At 52.4% G+C, this 22488-nt stretch overlaps 1 protein-coding gene across 1 annotated transcript in view; it reads left to right on the forward strand.

The window, feature by feature from the left end:
• The first annotated feature begins 891 nt into the window (after positions 1-891).
• The window catches only part of PDZD4 (PDZ domain containing 4), a 28177-nt gene continuing 6580 nt past the window's right edge, over positions 892-22488 (forward strand). The window contains exon 1 of the mRNA XM_057718356.1: positions 892-951. Coding sequence (XP_057574339.1) covers positions 892-951 — 60 coding nt within the window. The remainder of the gene's footprint in view (positions 952-22488) is intronic.

The following is a 22488-nucleotide window of genomic DNA, read 5'->3' on the forward strand; positions in this document are numbered from 1 at the left end:
CGCTCCTCCAAACAGGACCCCCGTCTCCCGGGCTGGCACAGCGCGGGTGGCACCAACTGTGCCGGGCGCTGGGAGACGGACGCCGGGGATCGCGGGGAACGGGAGCCCCCCGCCAGCCAGCCCCCCCGTCAAGGCCCCGCCCCCGGCTTCCCGCGCCGGCTCCGGCAGCCTGCAGCCGCTCGCTCTCCCACCCAGCCCAGCTCCCCTCTCTCGCGCGCTTGCGCCCGTTCCCCGCGCCCCTCCCCCGCCGCCGCCGCGGGCGCGCGCGCTGTGCCCGTCGTCCCGGGCGGGAGCTGGAGACCGCGAGGCCGGCTGCGGGCCGGAGAGCAGGCGCCGGGAGCGCCGGGAGCGCGGCCGGGCGAGGCGAGAGCGCGGACGCGGGCCTGGCCGCGGGCGGGGGCCGCCGCCGTGCCGCCGCCCCCCAGTCGGCCGGCCGGGCCGCGGCGCCACGCGCGAGGGCCGGGCTCCCGGGGCTGGTGGCCATGGGCGGGAGCCGGAGGCGGCAGCCGCAGCGGCAGCGGCGAGCCCCGCGGGCGGGGAGGCACGCGGCCCACGGCCCCTGACGGTCCCCTGTGGCCTGGCGCGCCCCCGCGCCTCCTGGGGGGCCGTAGCCGAGCAACGCCCGGCGCGCCCGCCCATCCCCCGCTGCCCTTTTTTTTCCTGGCCGGGTGCGAGGGAGCATGCCCGCGCCTGGCCTCAGCCAGCTAAGAGTTAACCCGAGGGGCGTGGAGCTGCTCCCCCCGCGGGGGCGTGCTCCCCTCCCCCGCTAGGCGGCCCGCCCCCCGCGCTAGGGTATGGCCCCCGGCCCCGGCCCGGGACCCGAGGTCCCGCACACGGGCCAGTGAAAGGCGTTTTCCCGTTCCCGCCCTCCTTCCCTCGCCGGCCAGCACCATGGGATGTAATATGTGCGTGGTCCAGAAACCGGAGGAGCAGTACAAAGTGATGCTTCAGGTAGGGCGGCTGGGCCGCTGGGGCGAGGGGCGTGGGCGACACCTGGGGAAGAGCTGGCACGGGGGGGGAGGGCTCGAAGAGGAAGAGGTAGGGAGCCATCCTCGCCCTCAGTTTTTGGGGTTGCTGGGTATTGGTGCTCCGTGGGAACCAGGCATAAATGGGGAGTCCCAGCTTGGGGATAGGGGTGCGGGGCGCATCCGTTGCGCGCCCGGAGTAGACTGATTGGGACGCGAGCCCTGGGTCCAGATCGGCCCGGGTCGGGAAGTTGGGCTCAGCCCAGGTCCGGTGCGCATGCACCCCGGGTCTGGGAGCCGGGAAACGCTTTGCTGCCGGCGCTGGCGCGGGATGGGGGTTGCATAGCAACGGCCTCTGTTCCCCACACTCGCTAGCCCGGGTGGACCCAGGGCGGGGAAGGGAGAAGGGCGCCCGCGGCGCGGGGGGGCGGGGCAAATCCAGGTCGCCGTGGGCCTGGGGTACAGGAGCGCGCCGGCCGCCTCGGGACCCCGCGGACGCCCGGCCAGGGTCGGGTGCCTACCCCGACACCCACTCTCCGCTCCGGCTCTTCCCAGACAAACGGTGGGCTCCCAGGCCTTGGGAGCTTCGGGTGAGTGGCTGTCGCCCGGTCTGCCGAAAGGGCAGTCTGCGGGTGTCGTTGCCCGGCCTGTCCTATGCCCCGCAGGGCCTTGGGGCCTTGGGCGGGGTGGGGGTTGGCGTGTACCGGGCAGTGCTCGGCGGGGAGGGAGGGGAGACTCCAGGTCGTGCTCTCGGACCCGGAGCTCGGCATCCTTGCCTGTGCGTGGCGTGACTTCGTGAGTGCGTGCCTGTGCCCCGTCTGTGTGTGCGCGGAGGCTCCTCCGGTCCCGCGTGTGTGTACTTTCTGTGTGCGCTCTGAGAGCTGTCAAGAGAAATGTCCCGGATGGCTTGGCCTGAGACGCCCCCAGGGCTCTGCAGAGGGAGTTCGAGGTCTGAGGGAGCCGGGACCCAGGGGCAGACCGGGCGCCCACAGGTATACGTTTCTACTCTGGGTTTGTTGGACCAGACTGGGGAGCAAGTGCAGGTCGGAGAGGTGTTGGCCGGGGGAATGGGGTCTCCTTATAAGAATAGGGGGAACCCCTATAGGCATTGGCGGGGACGCGGTGGGGATTGGGAAAAGAGCGGGAGCGCTGCATTCGTGCTAGGAGCCTACTTCCTCTGCCCGTCCTGGGCGGGAGCAGGAGGCGGGCAGACGGGAGTCTTGCCCTAGCCTGGCGGTGCTCCTCATCCACGCTCCCGGGCGGTCTCCCGGGACGCGCGGGCCCTCTGCTTTTCCCGCTCGCCGGCCCTCTTGCCCGCGGCCCTTCTTTCTGCCATTCTTCTTCCCCACCCCACCTCGCCCCGTGCTTTCTCTCATCTCTCGTTCCAGCTCTTTGGAAATCTTGCCTGGCCATTGCCATTCCTCCTCTTGGGATCGGGTTCGGGAATGACCCAGGTTGGGACCGCGAGGCAGTCTGGTGGAATCCCGTGGTGGGCACCCCAGCTGCCGTCGGGAGGTGGGCTGCGCCGATTGGTAGATGAGGCCGTGGGATCCCATCCTAACTGCTTCCTTTCTTGGAATCATTCCATCAAATGGCAAGCGAATCCAGAGCGGTTGGCTCTTGACTTCCTCCGAGAGGGACTGATGTTCTTCGTTACAGGCCAACCCCGTGGGGATGTGTGGAAAGTGGAGGGCAACCTGCACTGCACTGCAGGCCCCAGATGAACCGTGGTTGGGAGGCGACGCTGCTGTTACCTTCGGGTTCCGGGGGCGAGGGGAGGCTGCCACAGATCTGGCTGGGACGGCCTTCAGGGAGGCTCCATGTCAGAGGAAGGCTTGAGGTGAACCTGGACAGGAAGGCCCTGGGCCTGGCTTTTCTCCGGGAGCAAGTTGCTCCCCTGGAGGGGGGCCGCTGCAGGCCAGCTGCCTCTGCTTTTCCTCCTCTGAAGCCTTCGCTGACCAGTCCCTGGGGACGCTGCTCCCTTTCAAAGTTCCTGCAGAAGTTTGGACAGAATCTGAGACTGGATGCAGTTTTATTTTACTTTAAACATTTTTTAATTTATCTTTTTAAGCTAATTTTTATTGGAGTCTAGTTGATTTAGAGTGTTTTAGTTTATGCTCTAACGCAAAGTGAATCATATCCACTCTTTCTTAGACTCTATCCTCATCTAGGCCATTGCACAGTATTGAGTAGAGTTCCCTGTGCTGTACAGTATGGATGCAGTTTGAAAGAAGGAACTATCCTTTAAAATTAAGGGAAGACAGAACAGAATTTACAAAAAAGGTCTGGAGAGCAGGGAAAACCATTAGCTGTCCCAGATTTCTCTGGGTCTGGGGGCTGGCGTCCCAGGCGCAGCAGGGAGCTTCTCCTGGCCCGAGCCTCTTTTCAGAGGGGAAGGAAGCTTTTGTCCCAGAAAGCTCCCAGGACCCTGTGCCTGTCTCCCCTTAAACTCTAGTGTTTCCCAGCTTCAGAGACACTTCTCCGTGGCTTATCCATACCTACGTGTGGCCTCTGCACCTTACCAAAATAAGGAACCCCACTGGGACAGAGTGCAGCCCAGAGAAATGTACAAGTACACCTACACCACTTGCCCTGTGGCTTCCTTATGCCGCGGGGCCTTGAGGCCCCTTCCTAGATCCCCAGAGGTCTCTGACCCCCAGGTTAGGAAGTCCCAAGTCTCTTATTCTAGCCTTGAGTTCCAGACCCTTTTCTCCCAAAGGTTCACAGGCACTTAAAAAAAACCCAACAACCAGCTTTATTGAGATGGGATTCACATACCCTTGTAAAACGTACAATTGAGTGTTTTTTTAGCATATTAAGAGAGTTGTGCGACCATCACCACTATCGAATTCCACAACACTATTGAATTCCGTCACCTTGAAAAGAAACCCTGTACCCATTAGCAGTCCTGTTCTCATTTCCCCCAATACCTCAAGGCTCTGGCAACCACTAAGCTACTTGTCTTTACGAACTTGCCTGTTCCAGACATTTCATCTCAATGAAACCATTGATACATGACCTTTTGTTGTCTTTCCTTTATGGTGTTTTTAAGGTTCAGCCATGTTGTAGCATGTATCAGTACTAAATTCCTTTTTATTACTGAAGCATATTCCATTGTGTAGCTATACCACATAATATTTATCCGTTCATCCATTGATGGACACGACTTATTTCCACCTTTTGGCTAGTGTGAACAGTGCTGTTGTGAACATGAGTGTACAAATATCTGTTTGAGTCCCTGCTTTCAGTTCTTTTGGGTAGATATCCAGAAATGGAATTGCTGGATCACATGGTAATTGTGTTTAGTGTTTTGATGAGCTGCCGAATTGCAGCATTTTACATTTTACATTCCCACCAGCAGTGTAAGAGGGTTCCAGTTTCTCCACAACCTCCGCACACACGTTTTTGATTATAGCCATCCTGTGTTTGAGGTGGTATCTCATTGTGCTTTCCATGTGCATTTCCTGATGAGCATCTTGTCCTGTGCTGTTGGCTATTTACATATCTTTTCTGGAGAAATGTCTTTCTTTATGCCTGTACCACATTCATTGCTTTTACTGGAGCTTTGTAAGTAAATTTTGAAGTGCGGGTCTCGCAACTTTGTACCCTTTAAGATTGTTTTGTGTTTCTGAGTCGCTTGAGTTTCCAAATGAATTTTAGGATCAGCTTGTCAATTTCTGAAAAACTAGCTGTGATTTTGTAGGAATTGCATTGAATTTGTATTGAATATGTATTGAATTTGCATTGAATATTGCATTGAATTTGGGGCAGTATTACCCATGAACATGGGATGTCTTTTTATTTGGGTCTTCAATTTCTTCACCCTGCGGCTTGTGGGATCTTAGTTCCCTGGCCAGGGATTGAACTCAGGTCCTTGGCAGTGAGAGCACAGAGTCCTAACCACTGGACCGCCAGGGAATTCCCTGGGTTTTCAATTTCTTTCGCCAATATTTTGCTCTTTTGTTAAATTTATTCCTGAGTACTTTATTATTTATGATGCTATTGTAAGCAGAATTGTTTTCTTAATTTCCTTTTCATTTTTCTTATTGCCATTGCATAGAAACACAATTTATTTTTTTTTACGTTGATCGTGTTATCTTGCAACCTTACTAAACTCATTTATTAGCTCGAATAATTGTTTTGAGTAGACTCTTCAGGAATAAATAGAGATAGTTTTACTTCCTTTCCAACCTGGATGCCTCTCATTTCTTTTTCTTGTGTATTTGCTCTGGCTAGCACCTTCAGTACAATGTTGAATAGAAGTGGTAAGAGTGGGCACCCTTGTCCTGTTCCTGATCTAAGGGATGAAGCTTTCAGTCTTTCACCCGTGACTATGAAGTTAGCTGTGGGTTTGTCATAGATGCTTTCTATCAGGTTGAGGAAGTTCCCTTCTATTTCAAGTTTGAGTGTTTCTATCATGAAGGGTTGTTAGATTTCGTCAAATGCTTTTTCTGTGGCTCCTGAGATGATCCTGTGGTTTTTGGGCCCTTGATTCTACTGATGTGGTCTATCACAGGCACTTTAAGTGCAGCTTGTCAGAACGCCAGCTCTCTTATCCCAGTCTTGTCCTCCAAGGATTCTTAACTAAGTGTGGGCGCTGGGGGGCGCACAGGGAGAGATGGAAAAATCTGGAAATGACCCTTGGGGGGGCGGGGCAGCTCATGCATGTTGTTAGGAAGAGGAAGAAGCAGGTCACAAAGGGTAGAAAGTGGGTTAGCGTGGTCACATAACAGTGAGCCGCAAAAGCACCTCCCGAGAGCCTTTCCTGGTGTCCCTGCTTGCCAGGCCTGTGTCCTTCTCTCCGACACCATGACCCCCTTGCTGTGGATCTGTCTGAGCCATTGATAGAAAATTCTAAAAAATGCAGACTAATCCATAGAGACTGAAAGCAGATCAGGAGAGTTACCTGGTGACCTAGTGGTTAAGATTCGGTGCTCTCAGTGTCGTGGCCCGGGTTCAATCCCTGGTCAGGAGAACTGAGATCCCGCAAGCTGAGTGGTGTGGCCAAAAGAAAAAAAAAGAAAAAAAAAAGCAGATGAGTATTTGCAGGGATGGGTGGAAGGGAGGGGTGACAGACATAGGGGCAGGAGGACACTTTTGGGGATAATGGAAGTGGTCATCTTGATTGTGGTTATGGCTTCACAGATATATATATGTGCCTCACATCAAAACTTTTCAAGCTGTACGCTCCAAATATGTGCAGTTGATCATATGGCAGTTATACCCCAGTAAAGCTTTAAAAGCAAGAAATACATGTACACCTACCAAAGGAAGAAAAGCATGTGAGAGCACTTAGCTCAGCAGGGACCCCAGTGGGGCTGAGTGGGTCTGTCTTTCCTTCTACTTCAGGATCCCTGCCAGCGAAGACAGTGGTGTGGGGTTACTGAATGGCTCACGGGCTCTGTGCCTTAGTTTCCTCACCTGCTTGCTAAATGGGAATAAAGAGTGTCTGCCTCCCAGGGTCACTGCCTTTGGGAAATCAGCACGGCACTGATTTCCCTGGGATCTCATTTGGGTGGGGGTGGAGTTGCTGCCATCAGGCCATTTGGTGAGGCGTTAAGGCGTGGGAATTGGATGGAGAAGGCATTCCTCATCAACATGTCACAGTTAACGTCCAGTGACAGAAGAATGTCCAATATTATTTTGAGCGTTTTTCTAATAAGAAAGAGGGGAGAAAAACAGAGGGGCCCTGAGTTGTGAAGTGTAACGTGTTAAGATTAGTTTAGTCCGGTGATGGACACATACCAGGGTGGAGGCACATTTGGTCCCTTTGCACATGAGCCGAGCCAAAAGAAGAAAGACAGAAGCTGGGGCTCAGAGCTGGCTTTGGGTGTGACAAGGCGTCTCCCCTCTTTGTAGTGCAATCTGTCTCTTCCTCATGCTTGTTTTGAGCAGTGGAAATGAAAAGCACTCCATAAAGAATATGATTTTGATTACTGCAAGACAGGAGGCTTGCCTTTGGGCCAGCCAGAGGTGGGTGGGTGGGTGGGAGGGAGGTTTTTCATTGTCGTCCAGGGTGCCTGGGAAGCTGTGAGCACACACCCAAAGATGGATCTTAATGATCACCTCAGGAAATGCTTTGCTTTTCCATACTTGCCGCGTGTGGGGCATCCCTCATTCCCAGCCTCTCTCCTGACAGAGGTGCCAGAGAGGACTGCTCTTCCCAGGAAAGGCGGGGTGGGGGCAGGGCAGGTGGATGGAGAGGGGAGGAGACACCCTTTGAAGCACTTGCCAGTTGTCTGAATCCTGTCCAGGTGTATACAAGTCCTCCCTGGTTCCTCACGGGGGTGCTCTGGGCAGGCATGACTCTACCCTGAGGGCCTTGTTAAAATGCAGGATCTGCTTGAGCAGGTCCAGTGTGGGGCCTGGGATTCTGCATTACCACAAGCTCCCAGGGGATGTCCATGCTCCTTGTCCTCAGACTATACATTGAGTAGCGAGGACCTCGCGCAGGACTTGGGATAAATCAGTGAAGCCCCAAATTAAGTCAATATCACCTAGGAAGTGAGTTTATTACAGATGAGAGGGGGCAGGCCTCACCTCACACCTATCAAATCAGCTTCCAAGGTTGATTGCCCAGGTGGGGCCCCAAGGGACATAATCTGTTCTTCACGCCACATGCCGCTAACTGAGCCTCTTCCCATCACCCATATCCTTACCAACCTACAAGCAGCTCACACGGGTACCTAGACACACAGACACACACCATCCCCAAACTACTAAAAAGTCCTTTGAGATGAAGGCTTTCTGTTCTTTCTCTCGCTCCTGCCCCTGGGCAGAAAGAGTGGGCACAGAGTTCTGGGGGTGGATGTCCAGGCTGCCTCAACTGGGGGCACGCCATTCGCTGGGTCAGTCACATGTTGGCTTGTAGTGCTGTGTCCCTGCTACGATTCAAACAAATTAAGGCATTTTGCAGCCACCAATGCAGTTCTTCCAGCTGGGGATTGTCCTCGGATGGTAAAACCATTAGATAAAGGTTGTTGGGGATAAGATAGTCCCTGGGTCTCAAGGTATCACCCAGATTACTTGCGCATTAGGAAGGGAAAATGCAACTTTACAGGGGAGACACCAGGTGATCAAACGGAGCCTCCCTAACAGTGGGCAGCTGGGCCCCCTGCCCCTCCTCACCCTGTGGGGTTGGGGAGAAGGACATAGCCTGCCCTGGAGGCACTGTCCTCAAAACACCTAAACTGAATCTAACAAGCCAGCAAATCCAGACTGGGAGTTTCTACCAGGCGTGTGCCCTGGACTCTTCCAAGAGGTCAATGTCTTGAAAGTTTTTTGTATTTTATTGTTTGTTTTGTTTTTGAAGTGCATAGATTGTTCTAGATTACAAGAGACTAGAGACCTAACAACAAAGTATGTGATCGTTGACTGGATCCTGGATCTGCGGGGGGAAAAAAAGCTATAAGGGCATTAGCAGTGCAACTGGAGAGATGCAGAGGTGCTGATTGTGTCAGTGTTAAATCCCTGAGCACATTAAGGGTGTCGCGGTTTCCCAGGAAGGGGAAGGGGAAGTGCCGCCGTGCCCGGCATCTTGCTTGGGAATGTGTGTGTAGAAAGCAGGGAGCAGGTGCGGAGGAATGTGCACTGCGGGGAGAGCTGGATGAGGGGAATGCAGATGTCCACGGTCACATGCTCCAACGTTCCTGTGGGTTGACAATTTCCAAGCTCCAGAGGTGGGAACACATGAATGAGGACTCCTCTGGGCTTCTTTCTCGGTCCGCGGAGCTAGAGACACAGCTGCGCCCAAGGTGTTCCCTGGACGCTAGTGACAGCAGATTTGAGACAGCTGGTGGAACGGGGCGCCAGGACAGAGGCTACCTTCCGGTTTCTGGTCTCGCCTAGCCTCAGTTTTCCCATCCGCAGAGTGGGGTTCGGAGAGTCAACCCAACCGTGGGCGCCCCTAGAATTCTGTCGTTAACCTCCTCCCTCTCGCCTTACACTGGGTGAAAGGGGCGTTCCCTAGACCTCTCCGGGAGCCCTGGGGCCCGCGGGACCCGCGGGACCCGCAGCCAGCCGGGCCAGGGCTCTTTTCTCAGCCCACCCTCGCTCTTCTCGCCTGCTCAGATTCCCCACCAGAGCATTTGGTACGGCGAGGGCCTCCCACCTGGAGCCCCCGGCCCAGCCGCGGCCGGCCTCTTGGAGCGGGGCCCGGAGACACGCCCCGGCCGGGGTGGGGGGCCGGAGGGGTGAGGACGGAGGACTCGCACGGATGGGTCGGGGCTGCTAGCGCGGGAGACGGGTCGGCGGGCAGTCAGCCTCGCTGGCGCTGCCGCCGCCGCCGCGCGCTCTTTGTCTGCGGCTCCACACCCGGGGGGCGGGGCGGGGGCCTGGGCCCCGCCCCCCGCTGCCTGGGCCCCGCCCCCGCCCTCCCGGGCGCGGGGGTGGGGTGGGGTGGGGTGGGGTGGGGTGGGGTGCGGCCGTGCCTCCCTTTTGCGCGTCAGGCCCCTGCTGGATCGCCACTACCCGCTGAGCTTCCTGCGTTGCTCTTGCAACGGGGAAGCTTGTCCCCAGTCCCCTCGTTGCCCCATGTGCCCCTAGTCAGCCATGTCTCAACTGACACCGATATCCCTTCTGCTGCCCGCCTCCCGCTGTGTCCCTCCTTCCAGCCCCCCCTTCCCCTCCCTCAACATCCCCCATACCTTCTCCAGGTCTTTCCCTCGCTCTCTTTGGCATTTTGAATTTTTTCCTCTTCTGAACCTATCTTTCCCATCAAGCTTTCAGATGCTCTCAGGAGTCTGACTCGGTAAAACCCAAATGTAGTGCTGTCCCACAGCTCCAAGCCGCTTCCACCCCATTCTCTGCAAAAGCTGCCAAAGGCTGAGTCCCCTCCTCAACTGCCCCCTTTTAACAAATCCCGAGGACTCTTCTGCATCCTGATCCAGCCCATCCTCCCCCTCCTTGGTGCACTGTCTTGCCCAGCTTCCCTCCTTAGCTTTCCTTCCCTCTGGCTGACTTAAGCTCTCTTTCCTCAACTACTCAATGTCAGGGTGCCTTAGGGTCCTCCTTGGGCCTCTTATCTTCGCTACACTGAATCCCCTGGTGATAGCCTCCATCTCATGAATTTAAGTCAAGAACAATCAATCCCTACTTGAATTCAATAACAGTGGTCATATGACACCCGGTTTCGTGGCTTACTTTGGAACACATGTAGGTGGAGTGGGACACTGAGGCTGTCTGCAGGTCTCAGACACTTCAAATCAGAGATAAAGATTTACATTGATTAGGGACTTCCCTGGTGGTCCAGTGGTTAAGAATCTGCCTTCCGATGCAGGGGACGCAGGTTTGATCCCTGGTGGGGGAACTAAGATCCCACATGCCACGCACCGCAACTAGAGAGCCGGTGTACCGCAAACTACAGAGCCTATGCGCCCTGGAGCCTGCGCACCACAACTAGAGAGAGAGAGAAACCCAGACACCATAACTAGAGAGAAGCCTGTGCGCCACAATGAAGAGCCTGCGTGCTGCAACAAAAGATCCTGTATGCCACAGCTAAGACCCGATGCAGCCAAAAATAATTAATTAATTAATTAAATAAAATAAAAAAACATTAAAAAAAAGATTTGCATTGATTAAACCAGTTCTCCAGGTCCCCGCCCCTGTGTCTTTTCCAGTGGTCCTCACCTCTGTAAGGGCACCGATGGTTTCTGTGGATCTGGGCAGCAGTTTAAATTTTTTATTGTGGGAAACGATATATGACATCAAGTTTACCATTAGTGACACTGAGTACATTCACAGTGTGGTGCAATTGTCACCACTCTCTAGTTCCAAAACATTTCATCACCCCAGAAGGAAACTTCATACCATTAAGGAGGCAATCACCATTCTCCCTTTCCCCAGGCCCTGGTAACCACTAATCTACTTTCTATCCCGATGGATTTGCCCGTTCTGGAATCATACAGTATGTGGCCTTTTGTGCCTGCCTTCTCTCACTCGGCTGGGCTGTTTTCATCCACGTTGTAGCGTGTGTGAGGACTTCATTCCTTTATATGGTGGAATAATCCACCAGGTGGATGTTACCACATCGTGTTTATCCATCTGTTGGTGGACATGTAGGTTGCTTCCAAATTTTGGCTATTAAAAATAGTGTTGCTGGGAATTCCCTGGTTGTCCAGTGGTTAGGACTCAGTGCTTACTAAGATTCTGCAAGCTGAGCCGGCCTGCGGCGAGGGAGAAAGAAAAAATAATAGTGCTGCTATGAACGTTTGTGTACAAGTTTTTGTTTGGGTGCCTGTTTCCAATTCTCGTGGTACTGCTGGGTCATGTGGGAACTCTAGACAGTTTTCCACGTCCACTGCTCCACTGACATTCCTACAAGCAGTGTGAGAGCTGAATTTCTCCCCATCCTCATCAACAATTATTTTCTGTTTTTATTTCAGCCATCCTAGTGGCTGCGAGGGGATATCTCATTGTGGTTTTGATTTGCATTTCCCTGGTGATGAGTGGTGTTGGGCATCTTCTCTTGTGCTTGATAGGTGTTCTTCCTCCCTTCCGGTTCCTTGGTCCCTTGTCCCCAGCCCAGCAGCAGCTCATGGCAGCCGCGTCTCCACTACCATTCCATGAGCTGAGCCACTGCAGTTGTCTGCCTGTCTGTTCCCTGCCTCCGCCCTGTCCCCTACGTGCCTTCTCATGGAGGCCAAGGTGGTGGTGACCTCTCTCTGTGCCCATTATTCTCCAGCAAGCGCTAAGTCATTCCATCCTAGGGCTTAGCACTGCCTGCAGTGTTCTTCGAAGTCCCTAGCATGGCTGGCTCCTTGTCATCTTTCAGGTCTCGCTTCAGATGTCACCAGAGAGGCTGTCCCTGTGTGCTCTATCTAGAGCAGCCCCCATCCAGGCATTTTCCACCACGGAACTCGAGGCTCTGTATGCTCCTTTCTCGCCTGGCTTCCACCCCGGCCCTGGCCTCCCCAAACGTGGGGACCGTGTCTGTCTTGCCCAAGGTCGTTCCTCCCATTCTGCCGCTGCTCACACCGGTGCTGGGTGAGTGTGGGCTCTGAGCTGCCAGTGGGCCTGCCCTGTTCGGGGACGTGCCCTCTTCCCTCCGGTGGTTCCCAGCTGACCAGGGACTCGAAGGGTCCCTGGTGCACCCACACCCCATGTGCTGACCTCACGTCCTGGGCTCTGCCATGGACCCTCTGAACTGCAGCCTTGCCCCCCCTTTCCCTCCTACCTTTTAACCAGGACCCTTGTGGGAGGGGCTGTGTGCTGCATCCCACCAGGCTCAAGCCTCTGTCCACAGCTTGGAGCAGGCTGCCTTCCAGCTTCCCAAAGGGAACCCGGCGCGGGGGTGGGGGTGGGGGGGAGGGGGGAGGGGGGGAAGCCCCAGTCCCCCTCCCTTTCTGTGCTCATTCTCCCATGTCCCTCTGATCCCTGGAGAAGCCTGGTGGAGACAGCACAGCATGGGCTTATGCCAGGAATCCCTTGTCCTCGGCCCCCTGGGGATAAAGGAGTGGGTGTCCCCCAGGGACCCCTCAGCGCATGAGCAGTGGACAGTGGCTCAGGCACCCAGACCCCTGCCCGGGTTCAGCCTCTGACTCTGGGGGCCTCCCCTCCCTTGCTCACTCCCCAGCACCCGGGATTGTTAGGATCGCCTGCCTCCCAATCCTCCTTTGGAGCTTGGGTTGAGCCAGTCCCCACACCAGCTGTGTGCCAGCTGTGTCTCCTCTCCTCCCCCACCCTCCCACCCTCATCCCACTGCTCGCCACCACAGGCACCTGCCCTCCGATGGTGGGAGGGGCCTTGTCCCAAGGCTCAGCTTACTTTGAGGGGCTGGGGTGGGCGTAGCTTCCCTATGAAGGCTGTGCTCTCCCACCTCGGATCCGTACCCCCACACCCCGTGGGGCCTCCTGCCGCCTTCTGCTCAGACACTGGGCTGGGGGAGCACAGGGCCCACTCCTTGGCCACCCACAGAATCCTTTCTGCAAATGCAGTCCTAGAGCCAGTTGTGGCGGGGGGGGGGGGGGTGTATATAATGCGGGGGATGATGGGGGAAAGTGAGGGGAGGGTGTCAGCTCTGTCCTGCCCTAGGCCTGAGACTAACTGGCAGCCCCATGACCAGGCCCTTCTCCAGCCTTCCAGAACCAGCTTCCTGGTGCTTTCTGGGGTGGATGTGGGACCCTTTTGGCCACCTCCCCTAGGGGTGGTGGCTGCGATTCATCCCCCCCTCTTCCAGGCTGGAGGTCCTGGAGTGAAGGCCCTGCCCCTACCTGGCCTCCTTCATTCCCTCCGGCACACAAAGCAGTCCATTGCCTCCGGGCCAGAGGCCTCAGGGAAACTGAGGAAAACTCAGAACAGAGCACAGGCTAGTTTGTTTTTGGGTTTTCTCTGAGTATTAAAGTAATGTTCATAGGAGAAAATGCTGTAAAGAACAAAAGGGAAAAGTCATTATAAATACTAATTCCCAGAGATAACTAACCAGTGCTAACATTTTTCCATTTTCATGAATTTCCTTCCAGTCTGAAAGTTTTGTGGACTAATCAATACTTGCGCACGTACTGATGAGTAGACATAATGGGTACCCCCATTCCAAATGGTTTTCAAAGCCCCATGCGCCTCCGTGCACCTTCCGAGCTGGCACACTAGGGGGCCCTGTGGGCCCGCACCTCCCTCCACGCCTCCACCCCGCCAGCTGCCTCCTACACCTGAGATCCATGGTCTCAGAACTGGGGTCACACTCATCTCTCCAAGCAGGTCTTTTGCTCAGTAGTTTATCATGAGAATTGTACAGCAATGCTATTTTTTTTTTGAAGTTTGTAAACATTTTCTCAGAAAACAATTTGGCCATGGTATATAAAGTTTGGAAAAAAGCAAATTCTCAGATTTCCATTTCCCTCAAACAGTGTTTTTATATACTCTTTCCCAGTCTTTTTCCATAAATATATACTTTACATGGTAATTATCATAGTTCACGTGCCATTTTATATCTTTTTTGAGAAACAGGCTTGTTATTAGGCAGACACTTTAAAAAAAAAGTTTATTTATTTGGCTGCACCAGGTCTTAGTTGTGGCATGTGCGATCTAGTTCCCTGACCAGGGATTGAACCTAGGCCCCTTGCATTGGGAGTGCAGAGTCTTAACTGCTGGACCACCAGGGAAGTCTCGGGGCAGGCACTTGTGCTTAAGACTGTTGTAAAGTTTTGGGCATTAAAAATAATGCTGGAGGACTTCTCTGCTGGCACAGTGGTTAAGAATCTGCCTGCCAATGCAGGGGACAGGGGTTCGATCCCTGGTCTGGGAAGATTCCACATGTCACAGAGCAACTAAGCCCGTGTGTCCCAACTACTAAGCCTGCGCTCTAGAGCGCATGTGCCACAACTACTGAGCCTTCGTGCCACAACTACTAAAACCCACGCACCTAGAGCCTGTGCTCCGAAACAAGAGAAGCCACCGCAATGAGAAGCCTGCGTGCAGCAACGAAGACCCAATGCAGCGCGCCCCCCCCCCCCCCCCCCGCCCAATGCTGGAACCTCAGTAAGTTAAATACAGAATGATCATACAACCCATGAGACTTGAAAACTTGTACACAAATGTTCACCGTAGCATGATTCACAATTGCCAAAATGTGGAAACGAACCAATGTCTGTTGAGGGAAGAACGGGCTGTCCACACGATGCAATATGATGGAACATGATGGAATGTTTCTCAGGCAAAAAAGGAATGAAATGCTGGTGCTGCTGTAATATGGGTGGACCTAGAAAACATACTGAGGAACGATGCCAGACACATTGGCCCACCTGTTGTAGGCTTCCACTTATGAAATGTCTAGAGGCAAAGAAAGGAGACAGGTGAGTGTCAGGGGCTGGGGTGAATTTGGAGAGAATGGGTAGGGGGTCTCCTTTTGGGGGGATGAAAATGTCCTGGAATTAAATAGACATGATGGTTGTACAACTAGGGGAATGCACTCAATGCCACTGAATTGTACACTTGAAAATGGTTAAAATGGTACATTTTGCGTTTGGTGTATTTTACCACAATAAAACCAATATGAATGCTGCTGTGAACATCCTTGTCATTCATGAAACATGGATTCTGCTTCTTTTAGGATCTATTACATAGAGTCAGTATTTACTTGGATCAAAGGGTATGATGACCGTTTTCAATGTTCTGTATAGTTTTTGACAAATTCTTCCAGCAAGTTTACCATTTTATGCTCTGGGCTAACGTTCAGACTGAGAGTGTGTGGTCTGAGATGGGGTCAGCCCGCGCAAGGGATGCTTAGTGCCGGGGAGTCTGGAGGTGGCCACCCCCTCTCCAGACTCGGCTCACAGGTGCTTCCAGGGCAGGGATCTCTGGGTAAATGAGAATCAGGCCCTCGGCAAGCAGAAGGGGAGGGCCACCTGGGCCACATTTGGGCAAAGAAGCGCCTCTGAGGCTTGTGTGCCCGTTCCCCGGCAGGGCAAGGGCACCTTTCTGCAGAGCCCCCAGTGGAAGCAAAGCGACTTCCAGCCCAGCTGGGTCTGGGTTGGAGCTGAAGTCCACAGGGGGGTCCACTTGGGCCCATCCCAGCAGCAGGAAGCCCCCTTGAGCAGAGAGCCTGAGGTCTCAGGCCAGGCGGTGCACCATGAAACCCACAGGACTGGCTGCCCAGCTCATGGCAGGGCCAACAGCCACCCCGCAGCATTAGGGATGATAATGAAAGCCACTGGGGCCTGGGAGACATGGGATAGTTGAAGAGGGCTTCAAGTATGTGAAGTGTTGGAAGAGAAAGTGGATTTCTTCTGGGTCCTTCCAAAGGAAGGAGGTTTACACTTGATGAAGGCAGCATCTTCGAATTGATTTTCCTGACCGTGGGTTCAGCGAGCAAGTATTTGCTCTCGCGAAACTAGAAGGGCTCCTGGTGAAGCTGAGCCCAGGTCCATGCAGAGTGGGACCCAAACTGGATTCCTGCTGGCTATAAGCAGTAGCCAGGTGCCCCCGCCCTGCCTGGGAGACAGATGTGGAAGCAGAGCTGAGGGCCACTTTGAGGGCTAAGGACATGCCATCGGTCCTCTGGCCTCTCCACACCCATCCTGAGCCTTTGAGCTCCACTGGGCACCCTCAGGCCGGGAGGCGAGGTGTGGTGTCCGTGTATTTGGCCAGGCCTACGGGCAGCCACCGCAAACTGCCTGCCTGGCATTCTCCCTGGGTGGTCACTAGGCCTTGTGTGGCTCTTGGGCTCAGAATGGACATGCCTGGGCGCCTGACCTGAAGTGAGTGTAGGTGACGGGAGGGGTCAGGAGGTGGTGGGCAGGCATTCAGGCAGCCTGGCTGGAGCGCTTAGGGGGAAGGTGGCGGCGGAAGCAGGGGCAGAGAAGACCCTCTGCAAGGAGAAGAGAGGCCAACGCAGGGTCACAGACCTGCCCGCACTGCCCACACCCCTCCTCAGACCACCCCGCACCCCACCCGCAGCCACCGCCCTAGAATCCCCCACCTCAGCCACAGCCCCACCTCCTCACCCCCACCCCTCCCCCGAGGGGTACCCACCACCCACATGCCCTCAGCCCCTACTATATATAGCAAGGAGGGGCCCCTGGCCGAGCCTGTGCCCTGCCTGCCCCTCATCAGCCTGAGATGCTGCCCGAGGTGGGTGTGTCCGGGTGAATCCCTTAGCCTCTCCAGTTTCCTCACCTGTGAGGTGGACGTACTATTAGCGCCTGTTTCATGGGACTGGCCGTAAAGCACTCAGAACGGAACATGGCACGGTGGCCCGTTAGTGAATGGTAACTATTGTTATTGGTTTGTAGCTATTACTAGTAACAATAGTAATGTCATCCTTGCCAGGCCAGAAACCTCTGTGCCCCCACGTCCCCAAGTCTCACCCATCTCACATCCTAACGGGTGATGGCAGCAAGAGTTCCCCAGCTGGCCTCTGTCCCCCTGGCTGCCCCTCCGTGTGGAAATGTTCTGGAATATTTCCTGAGTTTGGAAAAGTATAGGCATCATTTTAGCATCCCTTTTGCAGGAATGCCTGTTTCCCTGCTGAGTTCTGTATTTTGCCAGTGTTTTGTAGGAATTCTTTATTCTGGCTAATCCTGTATCAGTTCTATGCCTTGTAAGGATCTTGTCTTAGCCTGTCCTATCTTTTCACTGTAGTTATGGTGTCTTTTGTTGTCCAGAGTTTTACATTTTAATATAGTCAAATTTATATCCTTTCCATTCTTGTTTGCCCATTTTTTATGTTAAGGGAATTTCCTGGTTGTCCAGTGGTTAGGATTCGGTGCTTTCACTGCCGGGGCCAGGGCCCAGGTTCGATCCATGGTTGGGGAACTAAGATCCCACAAGCCGTGCTACTCGGCCAAATTAAAAAAGAAAAAAAAAGAAAAAGAGGGACTTCCTGGTGGTCCAGTGGTTAAGACTCTGCGCTTCCACTGCAGGGAGCACGGGTTCGATCCCTTGGTCAGGGAACTAAGATCCCGCATGCCGCGAAGTGAGAAAAAAAAAAAATTGCTTTCTACTTCAGCATCATAAAGACACTCTTCTGTTGCCTCCAAGGTAGTTTTAAAGCACGGTCCCTTTAGGACTTTGATATATTTTTGAATTGCTTGGTGTGGGTTTGGAGCAGTGGCAGCCAGGGAGGTGGGGAGCACCTCCAGCGTGTGTAGTTGGTGTCCTTAGCTTGAGGGGGACTCTGAAGGGAGGCTGGCCTGGGTTCAGATAAGTTGGGACTGGAGCAGAGACATTTGACCGGTGGCTTTGCTGGTGCATGTGAGTCTTTCTCTTCGTGGCGGTAGGACGAAGAAGGACGAGAAGGGGCAGGACCCTGGATGCTTCCCATGTGCCTGGGCCCGCACAGGCTTTGCCCACTGCCCCGCATTTCCCCATCTTGTTGGTAGCCTTCACCCTTTCTGGGAGGGGTTCTGGCCTGTCTCTGCCTCACACACCCTTCTTAGCTCTTGGGGCCCATCATGGCTGCTGAGGAGGAGAAAGGAGGCTGAAGGAGCCCCAGGCGCTCTGGCAGGAGTGGCCCGGGAGCTCCAAGCCTCCACACCCAGAGGTCTGCCTCTGCTCTGCGCCACACGGGTCAAGGGGAAGGCTGCTGGGCTGTCACGGGCATCACTCCGGTGGCCTCCATCTGCTCTGCAGTGTGTGCCCATCCCCCTCTTGACATCCCAGCCCACCCTGCACTCTCTTCCCACTGCCTGGGCCCAGTTTCCATAGCAACGCTGCTGCTGGGTAACGTTTCCAGGGAGAAAATACATCCCTGTGTTTCTCAGCGTCACCTGAGCATCCCACTGCACTCCGTGAAAATGCGAAATATCCTCCACCCCAAAGATCTGGCTCGGCCCCTCCGCTTCTTACGGGAGCCCTTGACTTAAGGGCAGTGGGGCACTGGTAAATGTTCTGAAACCCAAAGCCCTTGTTTGGAGCCTTTGTCGATGTCTGTGGTGTAAATACCCCTACCACGGCCACCAGCCCGATGTCACTGACCCAGGGATGGGAAGAGATGCACAGTCGCACACTGTCCTATGGTGTTTCCTTCCAGACACATTAGACCAAAGGAACCCTAAGGGCACAGATAACTGGAAAGTGTAGTAAAATAATTAGAAAGCCATGAGCTTGGAGGATTCGTTGCCTTTGTTTTTAATGTAATTCATTTAGTTGTAAGTCTACCATTGAAAGGTCAATACTGGCTGTGTTAATGCTGCCTCAAACACTTCCTGACAGTTTCAGCTCTGCGAAGGGCTTCACAGCCAGTCCTCACATTCCCTCGGTCCCCAGCCTTTGCCAGACCGCCCTTCACACACCTCCCCAAATACACATCAGCAGCCGGCCCTTTTCTCCTGTGCACTTGGCCCCTCGGCCTCCGTTCCCTCCTCCCTTTATAACTACAGCCTCTCCGGCTGTCCTGATCCTCTTTGGCTGTGCTGACCACATTCTTACAACTAATACCTTCTTGGCTGACAAGCTGTTTCCTTGATGCTCTTTGATCCAATAATTCCACTTCTGGAAATTTTCTCTAACATGACAAGCACAGATTACACAAAGATATACATAGACAATAGGTACAGAATGTACAAAAAACGTCTGCAACCTTTTTTTTTTTAAGAACTTTTATTGAGATACAGTTAACAGACAATAAACAGCATATATTTAGAGTCTACAATTTGGTATCCCAATCTCCCAATTCATTCCCCGCAAACCTCCCCGCTTTCCCCACTTGGTGTGCATATGTTTGTTCTCTACATCTGTGTCTCTATTTCTGCCTTGCAAACCGGTTGATTTGTACCATTTTTCTATAGTCCACATATATGTGTTAGTATACGGTATTTGTTTCTCTCTTTCTGACTCACTTCACTCTGTATGACAGTCTCTAGGTCCATCCATGTCTCTACAAATGTCCCAGTTTTAAAGAACCAGCTTTTAGTTTTATTGATTTTTGCTGTTGTTTTCTTTGTTTCTATTTCATTTATTTCTGCTCTGATCTTTATGATTTCTCTCCGTCTACTAACTTTGGGTTTTGTTTGCTCTTCTTTTTTAGTTTCTTTAGGTGTAAGGTTAGATCGTTTATCTGGGATGTTTCTTGTTTCTTGAGGTAGGATTATATTGCTATAAACTTCCCTCTTAGAATTGCCTTTGCTGCGTCCCATAGGTTTTGGATCATTGTGTTTTCATTGTCATTTGTCTCTAGGTATTTTTTTACTTCCTCTTTGATTTCTTCAGAGATCTCTTGGTTATTTAGTAGTGTATTGTTTAGCCTCCATGTGTTTGTGTTTTTTACAGTTTTTTTCCTGTAAGTGATTTCTAATCTCATAGCGTTGTGGTCGGAAAAGATGCTTGATACGATTTCAATTTTCTTGAATTTATCAACACTTGATTTATGACCCAAAATGTGATCTATCCTGGAGGATGTTCCATGTGCACTTGAGAAGAACGTGTAATCTGCTGTTTTTGGATGTAATATCCAATAGATATCTATTAAATCAAGCTGCTTTATTGTCATTTAAAGCCTGTGTTTCCTTATTAATTTTCTGTGTGGATGATCTGTCCATTGGTGTAAGTGGGGTGTTAAAGTCCCCCACTATGATTGTGTTACTGTCGATTTCCTCTTTCATAGTTGTTAGCATTTGCCTTATGTATTGAGGTGCTCCTATATTGGGTGCATAGATATTTATAATTGTTATCTCCTCTTCTTGGATGGATCCCTTGATCTTTACGTCATGTCCTTTCTTGTCTCTTGTAACATTTTTTATTTTAAAGTCTATTTTATCTGATATGAGTATTGCTATTCCAGCTTTCTTTTGATTTCCATTTGCATGGAATATCTTTTTCCATCCCCTCACTTTCCGTCTCTATGTGTCCCTAGACCTGAAGTGGGTCTCTTGTGGACAGCATATATATGGGTCTTGTTTTTGCATCCATTCAGCTAGTCTGTGTCTTTTGGTTGGTGCATTTAGTCCACTTACATTCAAGGTAATTATCGATATGTATGTTCCTATTACCATTTTCTTAATTGTTTTGTTTTTGTTTTTGTAGGTCCTTTTCTTCTCTTATGTTTCCCCCTTAGAGAAGTTCCTTTAGCATTTGTTGTAGGGCTGGTTTGGTGGTGCTGAATTCTCTTAGCTGTTGCTTGTCTGTAAAGCTTTTGGTTTCTCTGTCGAATCTAAATGAGATCCTTGCTGGGTAGAGTATTCTTGGTTGTAGGTTCTTCCCTTTCATCACTTTAAATATATCCTGCCACTCCCTTCTGGCTTGCAGAGTTTCTGCTGAGAGATCAGCTGTTAACCTTATGGGATTTCCCTTGTGTGTTATTTGTCGTTTGTCCCTTGTTGCTTTTAATAACTTTTCTCTGTCTTTAATTTTTGTCAGTTTGACTACTATATGTCTTGGCGTGTATCTCCTTGGGTTTATCCTGCCTGGGACTCTGCGCTTCCTGGACTTGGGTAGCTATTTCCTTTCTCATGTTAGGGAAGTTTTCAACTATAATCTCTTCCAATATTTTCTCAGGTCCTTTCTCTCTCTCGTCTCCTTCTGGGACCCCTATAATGCGAATGTTGGTGCGTTTAACATTGTCCCAGAGGTCTCTTAGGCTGTCTTCAGTTCTTTTCATTTTTTTCTTTATTCTTTTCTGCATCAGTGATTATCACCATTCTGTCTTCCAGGTCACTTATACGCCCTTCTGCCTCAGTTAATCTGCTGTTGGTTCCTTCTAGTGTATTTTTCATTTCAGTTATTGTGTTGCACTGTTTGTTTGCTCTTTAATTGTTCTAGGTCTTTGGTAAACTTTTCGATCTTTGCATCCAGTCTTTTTTCAGAGTCCTGGATCATCTTCACCATCATTATTCTGAATTCTTTTTCTGGAAGGGTGCCTATCTTCTCTTCATGTAGTTGTTTTTCTGGGGTTTTATCTTGTCCCTTCATCTGGTACAAAGTCTTTTTGCCTTTTCATTTTCTCTATCCTTCTGTGGCTGTGGTTTTCAGTTCCACAAGATGAAATACTGCTGATACTGCTTGATACTGCTGTCTGCCCTCTTGTGGAGGAAGCTATCTCGGAGGCTTGTGGGTGCTTCCTGATGGGAGGGACTGATGGTGGGTTGGGCTGGGTGGGTGGAGCTCAGTAAAACTTTAATCTGCTTGTCTACCAATGGGTGGGGCTGTGTTCACACCCTGGTGGTCATTTGGCCTGAGGCTACTTAGCACTGGAGCTTACTGGCTCTTTGGTGGAGCTAATGGTGGACTCTGGGAGGGCTCACGCCAATGAACACTTCCCAGAACCCCTGCTGCCAGTGCCCCTGTCTCCTCGGTGAGCCACAGCTGCCCCCCACCTCTGCAGGCAACCCTCCAACCCCAGCAGGTAGGTCTGGTTCCATCTCCTATGGGGTCACTGCTCCTCCCCCCTGGGTCCTGGTGAGCACACTTTTTTGTGTGCCCTCCAAGAGTGGAGTCTCCGTTTCCCCCAGTCCTGTGGAGGTCCTGCAATCAAATCCCACTGGCTTTCAAAGTCTGATTCTCTGGGGATTTCTCCTCCCGTTGCTGGACTCCCAGGTTGGGAAGCCTGATGTGGGGCTCAGAACCCTCACTTTAGTGGGTGGACTTCTGTGGTATAGCTGTTCTCCAGTTTGTGAGTCACCCACCTAGCTTTTATGGGATTTGATTTTATGTGATTGCGCCCCTCCTACTGTCTCATTGTGGCTTCTCCTTTGTCTCTGGATGTGGGGTGTCTTTTTTGGTGAGTTCCAGTGTCTTTCTGTCCGTGATTGTTCAGCAGTTAGTTGTAATTCTGGTGCTCTTGCAAGAGGGAGTGAGTGCACGTCCTCCTACTCGTGCCATCTTCTGCAACCTTCTTTATAATAAAATTGAAAACCACTAGTGATGGACAGTAGGGACCAAGCCAACACACAATGGATGGAGCACGTGCAGGCTGGCGTGCTCCAGGCCTCGGGGCACCTGCAGTCACAAAGTGGGAAAAGAGCAAGAAGGACACATGTGCACACAGTCACAGCTTTTACATCCCTGAGGTGGTGGCTGATTTTTGTTTCCTTCCTTATGGTTTTAGGTATTTTTCAAATGTTCTACAATGAAACTGTGTTTTTTTTTTTGTTTT

The sequence above is a fragment of the Hippopotamus amphibius genome, chromosome X (genome assembly GCF_030028045.1).
Source record: "Hippopotamus amphibius kiboko isolate mHipAmp2 chromosome X, mHipAmp2.hap2, whole genome shotgun sequence".
NCBI classification, from domain to species: Eukaryota; Metazoa; Chordata; class Mammalia; order Artiodactyla; family Hippopotamidae; genus Hippopotamus; species Hippopotamus amphibius.